General features: G+C 39.2%; 2 protein-coding genes across 17 annotated transcripts in view; one reads left to right on the top strand and one right to left on the bottom strand.

Moving 5' to 3' along the window:
• The window catches only part of DHRS9 (dehydrogenase/reductase 9), a 29,112-nt gene extending 19,095 nt beyond the window's left edge, over nucleotides 1-10,017 (bottom strand). The window contains exons 1-2 of one of the 4 annotated variants that reach the window (XM_083842440.1): nucleotides 8,736-10,017; nucleotides 6,835-7,010 (exon numbers count right to left, since the gene is read on the bottom strand). The gene's annotated coding sequence lies outside the window, so the exon portion shown is untranslated. Of the gene's footprint in view, nucleotides 1-6,834; nucleotides 8,148-8,735 lie in introns of those variants that run through there. The other 3 variants (XM_083842438.1, XM_083842439.1, XM_083842437.1) reach the window with 3 other exon arrangements.
• Nucleotides 1-12,449, top strand: part of ABCB11 (ATP binding cassette subfamily B member 11) — a 68,406-nt gene that overhangs the window by 32,286 nt on the left and 23,671 nt on the right. For 10 of the 13 annotated variants that reach the window (XM_083842358.1, XM_083842357.1, XM_083842355.1 and 7 more), the window contains 9 exons: nucleotides 585-606; nucleotides 1,010-1,057; nucleotides 1,153-1,201; nucleotides 3,341-3,582; nucleotides 5,215-5,302; nucleotides 6,225-6,358; nucleotides 8,155-8,326; nucleotides 10,050-10,174; nucleotides 11,570-11,744. In XM_083842358.1, the coding sequence (XP_083698484.1) occupies nucleotides 585-606; nucleotides 1,010-1,057; nucleotides 1,153-1,201; nucleotides 3,341-3,582; nucleotides 5,215-5,302; nucleotides 6,225-6,358; nucleotides 8,155-8,326; nucleotides 10,050-10,174; nucleotides 11,570-11,744 (1,055 nt within the window). Of the gene's footprint in view, nucleotides 1-584; nucleotides 607-1,009; nucleotides 1,058-1,152; nucleotides 1,202-3,340; nucleotides 3,583-3,714; nucleotides 3,880-5,214; nucleotides 5,335-6,224; nucleotides 6,359-8,154; nucleotides 8,327-10,049; nucleotides 10,175-11,569; nucleotides 11,745-12,449 lie in introns of those variants that run through there. The other 3 variants (XM_083842353.1, XM_083842352.1, XM_083842354.1) reach the window with 3 other exon arrangements.

Here is a 12,449-nt window from a genome sequence, read left to right as displayed (position 1 = left end):
ATTAAATCTTGTAGCATAGTTCCATTTCTCTAAGTGACAGTTCCTCAGAGAACATCCCAAGAAAAGACACCAGCGTCTATTCTTACTCTCCAGTGACACAGCTGCCCCTTTTCTGCAGGATCTGTCATCTCTAAGTTGGAAAGCAAGAATGATGAGCTACAGCTCCTCCTTTCAGGGAGCGCACATGGACTGTCAGCAGACTGAATTGTTGTGGGGTATTCCTTGGTGAGATAGTGTCCAAGTGAACTAGCTCAATACTAGAAAAAATGTTTGCAATGAAAATGAGTTGACTTTTAGCAAATGTCCTGAGTAATGTATTTAGTGAAAAGCATTTTTTCACCTTGGGGACTGAAAACTTACGATGACTACTTCAAGAGAAAACAGGCATATATTGATATTAACTTGCCAGGGCATTATTAGACCCGAGTCAGTTCTTAGCCCTGACTTGATGTATTAGTGGAAATAAGATGCTTTATAATTTAGGAACAGTTCCCATGGGATTCCAGGGTTTATTTTTCATATGCCTGCAGAAGATTTTGTACTTGAATGATAATTATTAACTCTGCATTTATTTTCCCCAACAGGTAACAGCTTCAAGAAATCAGAGTAAGTCATGTACACATATGGAACAATCAATATTTCTAGGAATATTCAACAAAGTTTATGTAATCAGATCAAATTGAAGCATTTGTAGTCTTAAATAAGGACTATCCAAAAATTTGGATGATAGTTGTTTCTCTAATTGACCTCAAAGAATCCATTATTGCAACGATGTTTTGAGGTGCTGATTATAAAACAATGCGTAAACCTTCAGATCATTTTAATCCAACCTCCACTCTAGTCCCCATCTAAAGTTTAAAAGTACCATAAAGTTACTGACTCCAAAGAAATCCGAAATAGCTTGTTTCTTCAGTAATTTTAGGCAAAATATCTGAAACAAAATGTAATTTTAGAAAACTAACCAAGAAAATAAAGAGATGATTGTAAAATCTTATCCTTTCTTTGCTAGGAATTTCTATGCCTATGAAGAGCCTTCTGAAAAAAAGAAAAGTGAAAAGTGAGTTAAGTTCAATTCTGTGTACTATCTTTGCATATAGAACAAAATAAATACTAAAATACAAGTTTATAATTGTATGTTTTCTGTTCTTGAAGGTCATCAGAAAAGAAAGAAAAAATTGTCCGTGTTGGCTTCTTTCAGCTGGTAATGAATGAAATGAATGGATATAGATGTCTATATGGTTCTGTAGAATGAATGACAATAATGTATGCGGTTGTTTTGGGGAATAGCTGTGAATAAGCCAAATTTGTAAGGAATTAAACTATTTGGCATGAGATCCTGCCATTAAGGTCAATAGGAATTTAACAGAACTATTCTTCATTTTGTCAGCTGAGTATTAATTATCAATATCTGTGTCATAATTGTCTATTAAACATGTTATATTGAACCTACAAGTAGATATGGGGATAAGAGTTAAGTTGCACATCAAGGATCTGGGTGACCTCAGTTCATTCTTATTTCTGCCAAAAACTTGCTGTGCAATCTTTGGCAGATAATTTAGGTCCCTTGTAGTTACTGTATTGGTATCATAAGATTTGGTAACTATAGAAACTTGGAAATGCTCAACACTGTGTGGTATGTCTAGCCTTAGGTAGTACATTTGATGGGTCTTGGAGACCCATCAAGAGAGATATCCAACCCAGCAGCATGCAGCAATTTTTATTATTTGTTTTGCATGTAGTTTATGCAAGTTGCCTGTAATGTGTCCAAATTAGTAAGGCCCTGACTGTAGTACTGGCCTAGTGCAGTTACATCCATGTGGCTTGTACTCTTATCTGGCTAAATATCTCAAATCTTAGTGTGAGAGAACACAGTCCACACTTGGCCACTGTGGTTGTGCCCAGAGATAGAGAATTGTGGCAAAATACAAAATGCAATTTCCGTATGGCAATTGGAGCAGGAATCACAAGTCTTTCCTTCCCCGTGAACTAGCCTACACAGAACTACGCATGTACAGAGATTTAAAACTACAGAAACCAAGAAAGCTCTCTTCCCCATTGTATATTTGTTTGTTGAGCAGAAGGGTTTGAATTCTGTAGCCTTTTATGCAGAGCTGTTTAACTCCTGTAGTGTAATTGCTAAACAATATTTTTGCATCAGAGGTGCTGAAAGATTAAATATCACATATCTGTGCACTTTTTGTGGCTTTTTTAATAAGAGAATTCTTAAGAGTTCTTATGAGTAAAGTTTGCAAAACGGTGATAGTACTACTGTTTGCTCTTTTTTTTTTTTTCAGAAAAAAACTTTTATTTATTTCTCTTGTATGTTGACTTGTTTTTCCGTTTATCTTGTTTCTGTCCCAACATCCCTTTTCCATTTGTGCTCCAAATACCCACACCTTCTTCTATCCAACACTTCATAGCACCTACAGAACCTGGACAGGTTCTTCAACAGACTAAACCTGTTGAAGGTACAGAACCTTCAACAGGCTAAAATTCTTCTTCATACTCTTATTTCAAAATATATAGTGTTTGATATTAATTTTCTATATGCACAATTTGGTCTATACATTTACACGACTTCAACCTGAGGATCAGACTTCACACAGTTGTGACCAAGGTAACTTAAATCACTGTATTTTAGTTGAGTCACCAGCTGCATGTGTCAATGCTTTTGGCCCATGGCAAATGTAAGGCAATAGGGCTTAGCACAATCCTTTTTTTACTGCATAATGAATCATGTTTCTATATATTTCTTGTAGCTTAAGAGCCTGTGCACAATTGACTGGCCTAGCTAATGCTTTTCAGGATGTTAACTATGAGAACTTGCTCTGAGACATTCAGGTGGCTTTCTACCACAGCACCCCAGACTTCTGAGAAATTGGCAAGCTCTATTCAGAGGCTTTGCATATTGCCCTAAGGCTTTTTCCTTCCTTCTTTCCTTCCTTCCTTTTCCCGTTCTGCCTCCTCACAAGAAATCTGCACAGCTGACTATATATATGGATTATAATTACTATTCTTAATCTTTTAGCTACTGTCTGGCATGATGATAATGTGGAGTGATATTGCACTATTAATATTATATGATAATACATTCATTCACATGATTGGATTCTGCTGTCAAATACTTAAGGGGAGCTCATCATAATTTATGAGACTGTAATTACAGGTGCGATTAGATTAGATTGGAGAGAGAGATTTGTCTTCTTTCTGTATTGAAGAAATGCTGACATTTAAGGAGAATGGTTTTGTATTTGATCCACCTGATTAATGATTTATCAGTATACAAGGAACATGGAGACTACCTCTCAGCAGAGACCATATTTTTTTCCTGTCTCTTTAGTTTCGATTTTCTTCACCTATGGAAATTTTAATGATGGCCGTTGGTAGTTTCTGTGCTATTCTTCATGGAGCAGCCCAGCCAGGCGTGTTGCTTGTGTTTGGTGCAATGGCAGACACATTTATTGAATATGACATTGAAATGCAAGAGCTTAAAGACCCAGGCAAGATATGTGTAAATAACACCATAGTGTGGATTAATGGTACTGTTCATCAGAATGAAAAGAACACCACAATAAGATGTGGGTAAGTAGTACATGTGCTTGTTTCTTTTACTGTGTTATTATGGCTTGTCTAGAATGTATTGCTACAGAAGGTCCAGCTCAGCTCTTGAAGTTTCTATTTTCTATCCATAGGGCATAAAAGGAGCATGTTTTTGTTACAAAGGCCTGTTTCAGAGCTAAAGGGAGAGAAGGACAGCTTGGATATTGTTCATTCAGCTTTAGGTGTCAGCAAGGATATTCTTTGGTGGTGATTGTTCTGATAACATATATCCGCTATGCATCTGAAATCATTTATATGTTTTCTGTGATGATCCACTAGGTAATAATGACTTCTGGACATTTTTGTTAGGACTTAGGTGCTTATAGGTGCCTGATGACTTCAGAGCAAGTTCACTAAACTTTAATCATTGGAGAGAAAAGTGCACTTCTAGAATGCAATTCGTTTTAGCTTATGGGAGATGTCTAAGGCAGGTCTGATGGACTGCCCTTTAACAGTGCCTGTTTCTTCCCATTAGTTATAATAAAGGGAGTCTAGATGAATCATTCATATATAAAAATCTGTCAAATCCAAATTTGAACCTGTAACCTTTCTTAAGGCTTGGTTTGCAGTGCATTGTTCTGAGAGTTTTCTAATCTCTGAGTGATAGTATATTAGATAATTAATTCAAATTAAAACTCACTTGTCTAATGGTCTCTGAAATTCAGAGCATATGGGAAGCGATCCACATTTTTAAATGTAGGTGACCGGGGCCAAATTATATCCAGACTGTCCAAGCCAGCCCCTGATAAGGGCTGGCAGTTGTGACAGGATTTGCTACAGACCTCCGTTCCTCTCAAGCATCAACTAGCCATCAGGTAGGATACATTAAGACATTAAAAATGGTAGTGGGTATTTATGATAGACACATGAGTTATTTTCATGATTGTGTTTTGCAAGAGATCAGGTCAGGTACATAGTTTTCTCTTTTGGCTTAGAATGTGAGTATACCAAATTCTGGGGAAACAGAATAAAGCTTGTTCTTTGCAGGCCATTAAAAAAAAAAAAAAAAGTCTGAAAGAATATCCAATAACCAACAAAAAAATGTTTGTTTCAAAGAAATCTGAGTGTTATACCAGCAACTCAGTGCCTTTCACTGATATTAGGAATAATTTGATACTACTACTTGAGCTGAAAGAGATGATCATTTCAGGTTAGCAAGAAAGTAATACTTGAATTTACTTCAACAGCCTTCATTTCGCTCTGTAAAACACTGTTTAAATTCAAGTGATATTTGTTTGTATAATGGTACAAAATAAGCTAATTCAACATCTAATGAAAACTTATTGGGCAGCTCTTCCCAGAAAAAACATCTTACATGTGCTGCTGTTGAGCATGCTGTCCAGTGGGGTTTTACATCTGGCCCTTGTACACTGCACAGCTGCTCCAGGATGCAGGCAGATTTCCTGATACTTGCCAGCTACCCACCCTTGTGCCAGAGGGAGAGCAAACAAACCAGCCCCTGCTAGCAATAGCCTCAGTATTAGGAAACAGTGCCTCTGGTAGCAAAACAAGCTGACTTGCCACCTAACTTGACTCTAGACTCGAAGAAATGCCAGATTAGAAATATGTGAGAAACGTTAAACAGTATCATTAACTATTTTTTTTTTTTTTTAGGCTGCTGGACATTGAACAAGAAATGACCAAGTTTGCAGGTTACTATGCAGGAATTGGTTGTGCCGTACTTGTGTTAGGATACCTCCAAGTCAGTATTTGGCTCCCTATTTTGATTTCAAGGTTTAAATCACTAAATAATTAAGTTTATAATAACTATGTTTCCTTTAACTGCTTAGTCAAGAGCATGTTTGAGCAGAGCAGACACTTTCAGTTCTTATCCTATCTGCTGAAATATGTTAGCTCTGACAATCTGAGACCTCCTTGGATTTGTGCATACACAGATGTGTTGTACCCAGTGAGGTAAATGCATGCTGTCCCTTTCACACCAGAATTATTTGCTCGAGTGTGGTTACTATGGAAGCCATATGCCCTCCTGAAATAATAGCTAAAGGGCATGCAGATTCCTAGTGGGCATCTCAACTGAGTTGAGCACTGTGTTTCAGATATAGAGATATTGCAGAGTAATAGTGTAAAATAGTGTAAAATTGGTGTTGGAGGAGAATCACACCCTACATATTCCGTAGTAATGGTTCAAACCTTATGACTGATACGAGCCACCAGCTTGGACAATTCCTGTGGAATCTGCTAGAATCTGCTGCTTTTGAAGCTTTTTATAATCACAAAAACCATTGCTCATTCTCCTTCCTAAAAACTGAGAGCTTTGCAGAGGTAGAATGGCTGCCATCCCTAATATTATTTACAGCTGTACATAGACTTTTTTTTTCCTATGGCATTCATGTAACAGCACAAGTAATTAATCTTGCATTTTCTCCCAGTCTGTCCAAATTGAGACAAATGCTTGATCCAGAGGCTTAAAAAAAATGGATTATTTAAAGATCAAGGGCATAAAACAACTACTGTGTGTGTGTAGCTAGAATATATTTTACCTGAATAGTAAGTTATCAATAGCCAAATTGCTTTTTCGCATTTTAGCCAAATTGCTTTTCCCATTTGTTGGGAGTAGAAAGACTTTTTACTGCAATTTATCAACCACATTATGCTCTTCCCAGATATGCTTATGGGTTATGGCTGCAGCTCGTCAGACACAGAAAATCAGGAAAGCGTATTTCAGGAAAGTAATGAGAATGGATATAGGCTGGTTTGACTGTACATCTGTAGGAGAACTGAACACCCGAATTTCTGAGTAAGTAATTTAGAAAAAAACATGCAACAAAGAACATTTTTACACTTCTTTTCCAAGCACAACAGAGTGCCAATAACTAGGCATTTGACAGACGCTTCTAGTATAAAATAGAGCTACATACCTGGAAGCAGGGACCAGGCTAATGGTCTCCCCCATATTTAAACTGAGTGCTGTAACTCCTGTAACTCTTAAGCTAAAACTATTTTCCTTTTATACTTTTTCTGTCAGTGATTTTTTGTTTGCTTGTTTTTGTCACCTCATCCTGTCCTTGTATTCTCTTACTCTGTGCCCAGTCCTTTCAGAGTAGTCTCTAATTTGTCTGCCAGTGCACGCCCCTCTGAGACTCGAGGTGACGGTTTGAACCCTCTCTCATGTAATGGAAAGGAAAATTACACATACACTTTGCTCTTGACGGCTTTTAAAAGAAAAGAATGAGGTTTACTTAATCTTCTGCTAAAGCAGGTACAAGCACCTACCTTTAGAAAAGGACCCAAGGTAGGTGGAGCAACCTTCTTGTCCTGGGTGAACATTTAGCTCTGAAAAAAACGGAGTTTAAAGCTTGCTTCTTCGCTTAGTGGTTCCTGTTTACAGGATGAAGGCAGCTGCAAGATGAATATGCCAACTCTAGATGGCTCTCTGTTCTCTGTCATGCCTGCATAATAGTAGGGACGATTGCAAAAGATTTTTGTGTAGTTGAAGGGAATTTTTTTTGTCTTTACTCACCGCCCAGTGGTGTCTATGATTTTCTGTGGTGTTCTTTTTATGAGGAGTAAATGTCAAGTTTAACTGGCTGTGAGGAATTTCTCTGACAAAAAAGATGAACTGAACAGTACTTCTGTAATAAATAACACCTAGTTCTCTGTTCGTTAGAACAACAGTGTCTTGTGCCCACATAAAGCTTCCTGAATGCAAAAAGTTCTCAAGAAGAAATACGAACCTGTTCTTCAACTCAGCACTCTTACATTTTCAATAGAAGACTGTAATCTTACTTAATACATCGATGAGCTAACAAATCTGCAACTTAAACGTTAGTGCTGCTTGCTCATTTTTGTTCCAGGACTTCCTAGTTCTTCTGATCTCAGGGGTGCGATAGTAGCCAAGAGAAGCAGAAGTATAACGAGTGTTTTGCTTTGAGACATTTTTTCTGCATTGGCAATGGATAAGCGAGAGCAAATGAACTGTGCAGCTGCGTAGGGCTCAAATTATGTTAACCACTGCACCACTCCCCCCCATGTGATACAGCTGTCATGTTTTCCCAGTGCTTCCAGCAATAACGTAGCACTCCTCTATTCTCCCGTTCTCCCTCTCACTTAAAGAACAAACTACCTGAAAAGGTTTAGAGAGGATTTGGGAGGTGGTGGAAGGTGGAACAACAAAGAGAGTTATAGCCCTCCTCCTACCCCCTCAGCAAGGCTGTACTTAGTGCTGTATTGATGGGAGGAATGCCGTATCAGCTACTCTAGTTTTCCTTTATCAAATAGCTGCTTCCAGCTGTGATGTCTCTGCCCCCTCCTTTGAATCAGCTGGAGCACAATAGCGAATGAGACTGCTTGCAGGATGGCTTTTCCTAGGAAAAGACATTATCTTCTCGGTAGTACTCATGTATAAGTGCCTTCTGGCATTGCAAAGGTAACAGCTTTTCTCACTGTAGCCCAGGGTCTTTGGAATGGGTAATGATGGAAAGAACAGGGGTGAGGAAGGGCCCTCTCCAAGGAAAAGTAACCCCTATGTGGCCAAGACCAGCAACACAAAGGATAGATATGCTCGCTGATCTTATTATTTTTTTTCCCTCCTAGTGATGTTAACAAAATTAATGAGGCTATTGCTGATCAAGTGGCAATCTTCATCCAGAGATTAACCACCTTTGTGTGTGGATTCCTCCTGGGATTTGTCAGTGGATGGAAATTGACCCTTGTTATCATTGCAGTCAGTCCCCTGATTGGAGTTGGAGCAGCTATCTATGGCTTGGTAAGTGCATTCTGAGAGGTTCACATTCAGGCGTGATGAGCAGGGAAGATCATGTCATAGAGCGTGGAGGCTGTTACACCCCTTTAAAGTCAAGAGAGGCAGATTCTGGTCACAGCAGCACTGGTGTGTGTGTGTGGGGGGGGAGCTTCACTCCCACTTTGCTTATTCTGATTCCCAGAATAATATATCCAGCTTCCAAGATGGGATTGTTAGCATAGCTTCTATGGGGTCCTGTGCATGAATTTTATGGTTGCTGAAATCAGAGACTGGCCTACAGCATCTGATTATTACTCCACACCAGGTTTAGATGGTTAATATAGATGTGGGACTTAATTTCTGTGACTAGGCTTTTAGAGATGACCCAGTCTTGGATCTTTATAACATTTCAAAAACAACTGCTCAGACTCACCTCAAGCCGTCCCAGCTCCCAGCAGCTGCTGTGTCCTCTCCCAGTTGTTCCTGTTCTGCTCCTCCGCCCACAACCTGTACCTCCCTGTCACTGTCCAGAGGAACCAGGAGGAAGAGGGGAATCACAGGATCGTCTGCCTTGCCACTCCTCTCCATGCTCCTCCTCCACACTCTCTCATGCTCCTTGGTTGGGATCAGCCCTCTGACTAGCTATCTCTCTTCTTCTACCTCAGGAACAGTTTGCTGTCATTTTGCTATCAAACTTATGGTGTAACTCTGACAAATTTTGTTTCTTCCTGCTCTCTTTTGCAATGTGCTGTCTGCAAAGCAGATGATATGAATAATGACTCAGTGTGAAGTGGGAGAACAGCATTCTGGCAGAGAATGAAATCAACTCCAAAATGCATCTTTACTTCATTTGCAATTTCTTTCTGACCTCGTTCCCCTTTATGTTTGTCATTTTCCCAATTTTAATTCTTCTTTCTCTGTCCCCATCTCTTTCCTTTCACGTACCCACATCTGTTTCCTCCTTATGAACCTTACTAGCCCAAGTCTTTGTTTTATACCATAAAGAAAACATCCCCACCATCAATTTAGCCTTTTTTTTCCCTCTAAGAGTGGCTAATAGATGTCTAGGGTAGAGTATTTGAAGAGGGTAAACAAGTAATGATGCTTTACAATTTCCAGGGATATTTAACTCCTGATCCAATATGGTGGCTTTGTATATAACAGTCCATGATAACATTTTCATCCATGAATGTGAGCATTTTTTGAGCCTAAGTAATCTTTCAGCATCCAGTATGCTCTGAGATGCTGTGTAGGAACCTGCTTACTGTTGGCCCTCGAAACAAAGCATAGCGGTGGTTAACATCTTTTTCCATCCTCCCCCATCAGTTCCATTGCCTCTTCTTCCTGAGGCTGGGTCTGCTAAGTGGCTAAAGGGCTGCTCTTCCTGCTTAACCTAACCCTTCCTCGCAGCGTGCACACATCCTCAATCTGTGGTCTGCTATAACCCACCTAGTAGCCGAGAGAGGAAGGGAGGGAGGGAAAGCAGCTGTTGTCAGGTGCTCTTTGTAGTTGTTCGTAGCAGAGCTGTTGGCAAATGGGATTAACTGTTATGCAAAACATGCTGCAGAGGTATATGCCCTACGCAAAGACAAGCCTTTGAGTGGGCAGTGTGCTGTTAGGAGTAGAGCTGCTAACAGAGTGACCTCATGCAGGGCAGGCAGCACTGTGTGGCAATCAGCACTGCTCACTGCAGTCCTTGTCTGCACCTACAGCTGAGCTGTAACCAACATTTCTTATGGTTTCATAGGCTGTGGCAAAACTGACAGGCCGAGAACTAAAGGCTTATGCAAAAGCTGGGGCTGTGGCTGATGAAGTGCTCTCATCCATCAGAACAGTGGCTGCTTTTGGCGGGGAGAAGAAAGAGGTCGAAAGGTTTGTTCAGAAAAATTGTAAAGAGTCTCTGGTTTCTTTTTCCTGTAGCAACATAGGACTGGAATACACTTCAGAAATCCACTTCAATTAGTCTCTGAATTCTGAAACAATGACCATCTATTAGCTTTGAGAATTATATGCATGTATGTTGCAAAAACTTCATTTTCAAATAGAATTACTTATGCAAAAACAATTTCATAATTCAATCAGTAAAATGAAACATCAGAAATACTATCTTCCAGTCATTCTCACTTGCAGAAACTTACTTGCAAACTTTGCAGCGCATCTGAAGACCTTGGGTACTTTCAAGCTAAGTAAAAAATCTACATGCGAGTGTCATAGCCTCCACAAAGACCCGTATTTGTTGTGCCCACTGTAAAGTAGGAATGTCTGTATTATTAAAAACAAAATCTTCTTGGACCGGGAAAGAAAAATTTCCTTACGTATTTTTGTCTGTCGTTTTTTACATACATTGCCATGTACATGTGTATGACTTGTTGCTTTATTTTAAATATTGCAATATGAGCATGAAAACACAAATTCATTAAAAGATGCCAGGGAAAGTAGTAGCAGTGATAGTTACAGAAACAGTACTTAACAATAGTAAATGAGCATTATAAATACTTAAAACTAAGTAAATGAAAATATTGGTAAAAATATCTGAGAGAAATGAAAACAATCTTATGTCTTTCTCAGTTACCTGAACACTTTGTCATTGTCACCCTCATCTTCTTACAGACATATCTGATCTTTAACCTGATGCTGGGGGTCCTAAAATTGAATAGAATATTTGGTCCAAATTTGGACTAAATTCTACCTAAAACACCTGTAATATCTAATTATCTGGTCCTAGGTTTTCAGAAGTACTTGCTCAACAGGAAAAAATAAGGGAAAGGTGAATTTTAGATAACTGAATCTAAACTGTTTGCTTCATTTGTTGCCACGATTGCAGATTGCCACTCATATTTTTCCCAATTACGCTTAATATTTATCAGTGCTTTTCACAGCAAGATATGATGATTTGATGATGTTAAACAATTTTCTCTTGAATTCATTTAAAGCATGACATGGTTGTAGAACTTCCTCTGAGGTTTTGGGCAAATTGTCAAACCCCATGCCACTCTGCTAAAACTGCCAGTCCCTTGGCCAGGTATCTGCAGTGACCGTGGTATTTCTTGTGCTTGTCGCACTAGAACATGCAGTGATTTCACGTTCTGGTAGCACTGCTGGTTTCAGCAGAAGTAGTCGGGGTCTCTCGCTTCAGACTGAGAGGTATCAACCTCACGTGGCCCGTGTTCACTGCAGCACAGTCAGCCACTGAAGACACCTTGTTCTGTTTGTCTTTATTTTAATTTTACTATAAAGTTCATTTCATTCACTTCTGTTTTTCTACAGATATGATAAGAATCTGGTCTTTGCTCAGCACTGGGGGATTCGAAAAGGAATAATCATGGGATTATTCACTGGTTACATGTGGTTTGTAATTTTCCTGTGCTATGCGTTAGCCTTTTGGTATGGCTCTAAACTTGTCCTTGAAGAAGATGAATATTCACCTGGCACTCTTCTACAGGTACCTATTTTACCTTGTTGCAACTTTTCTGGATTGCTTCTTAAAACATTTCTAGAACACTTATCTGTGATGTTCTGGTATCTGGTTGCTTACTGCAAGGTCACTACTCAGTATATGTTTGAAAGTGTATGACACAACTGAATAAGATGAAAAAAATCCATGTATATTTTAAATATTTCACACTGCTGCCTACCGTGATCAGAATAATGCTTGCATTTGAGAGCCTGGTACACATCTGACAGAGATCTGAAACTAGCTTTCCCATATTGTGTGTTGCCTTGTGGCATCTGGGTTATTGCCTTCTGTGAAGAACTTTTATTTTGATAAAAATAAAACCATTGTGGTAAAGAGGAACCTGGCCAAAGAAAGTTTTATCAAATCTATCAAATTTTGGTTGATGTGCTCCAGCTTCACTTGCTTCTGATCTGTAAGGCTAGACTGCAAGGTTGGACTCTTGAAGTATCCTCTGATACTGGATGCTCTGTCCAGCTGCCTTTGTCTTCTGTTAGTCCTTCCTTCCAGGAAGAATGGGTACTGTGGCTCATTTTTTGTCATGTTGTCCTAGGCTTAGACTAAAAGGACATCATGGGGCTTTCAGAGGAAGGTCACTAGTCGGTAGCTCTTCCCTTTGGTTGTTGGGAAAGGACTTGAAACAGTGAGCATCTGTGCTACCTGCAGAAACAGTCAACTTAAGACCTAAGGCCA

Source organism: Anser anser (genome assembly GCF_964211835.1).
Source record: "Anser anser genome assembly, chromosome: 6".
In the NCBI taxonomy this organism is placed as follows: Eukaryota; Metazoa; Chordata; class Aves; order Anseriformes; family Anatidae; genus Anser; species Anser anser.
Note: the sequence above shows the minus strand (reverse complement) of the source record. Positions and strands in the feature narration are given on the sequence as shown.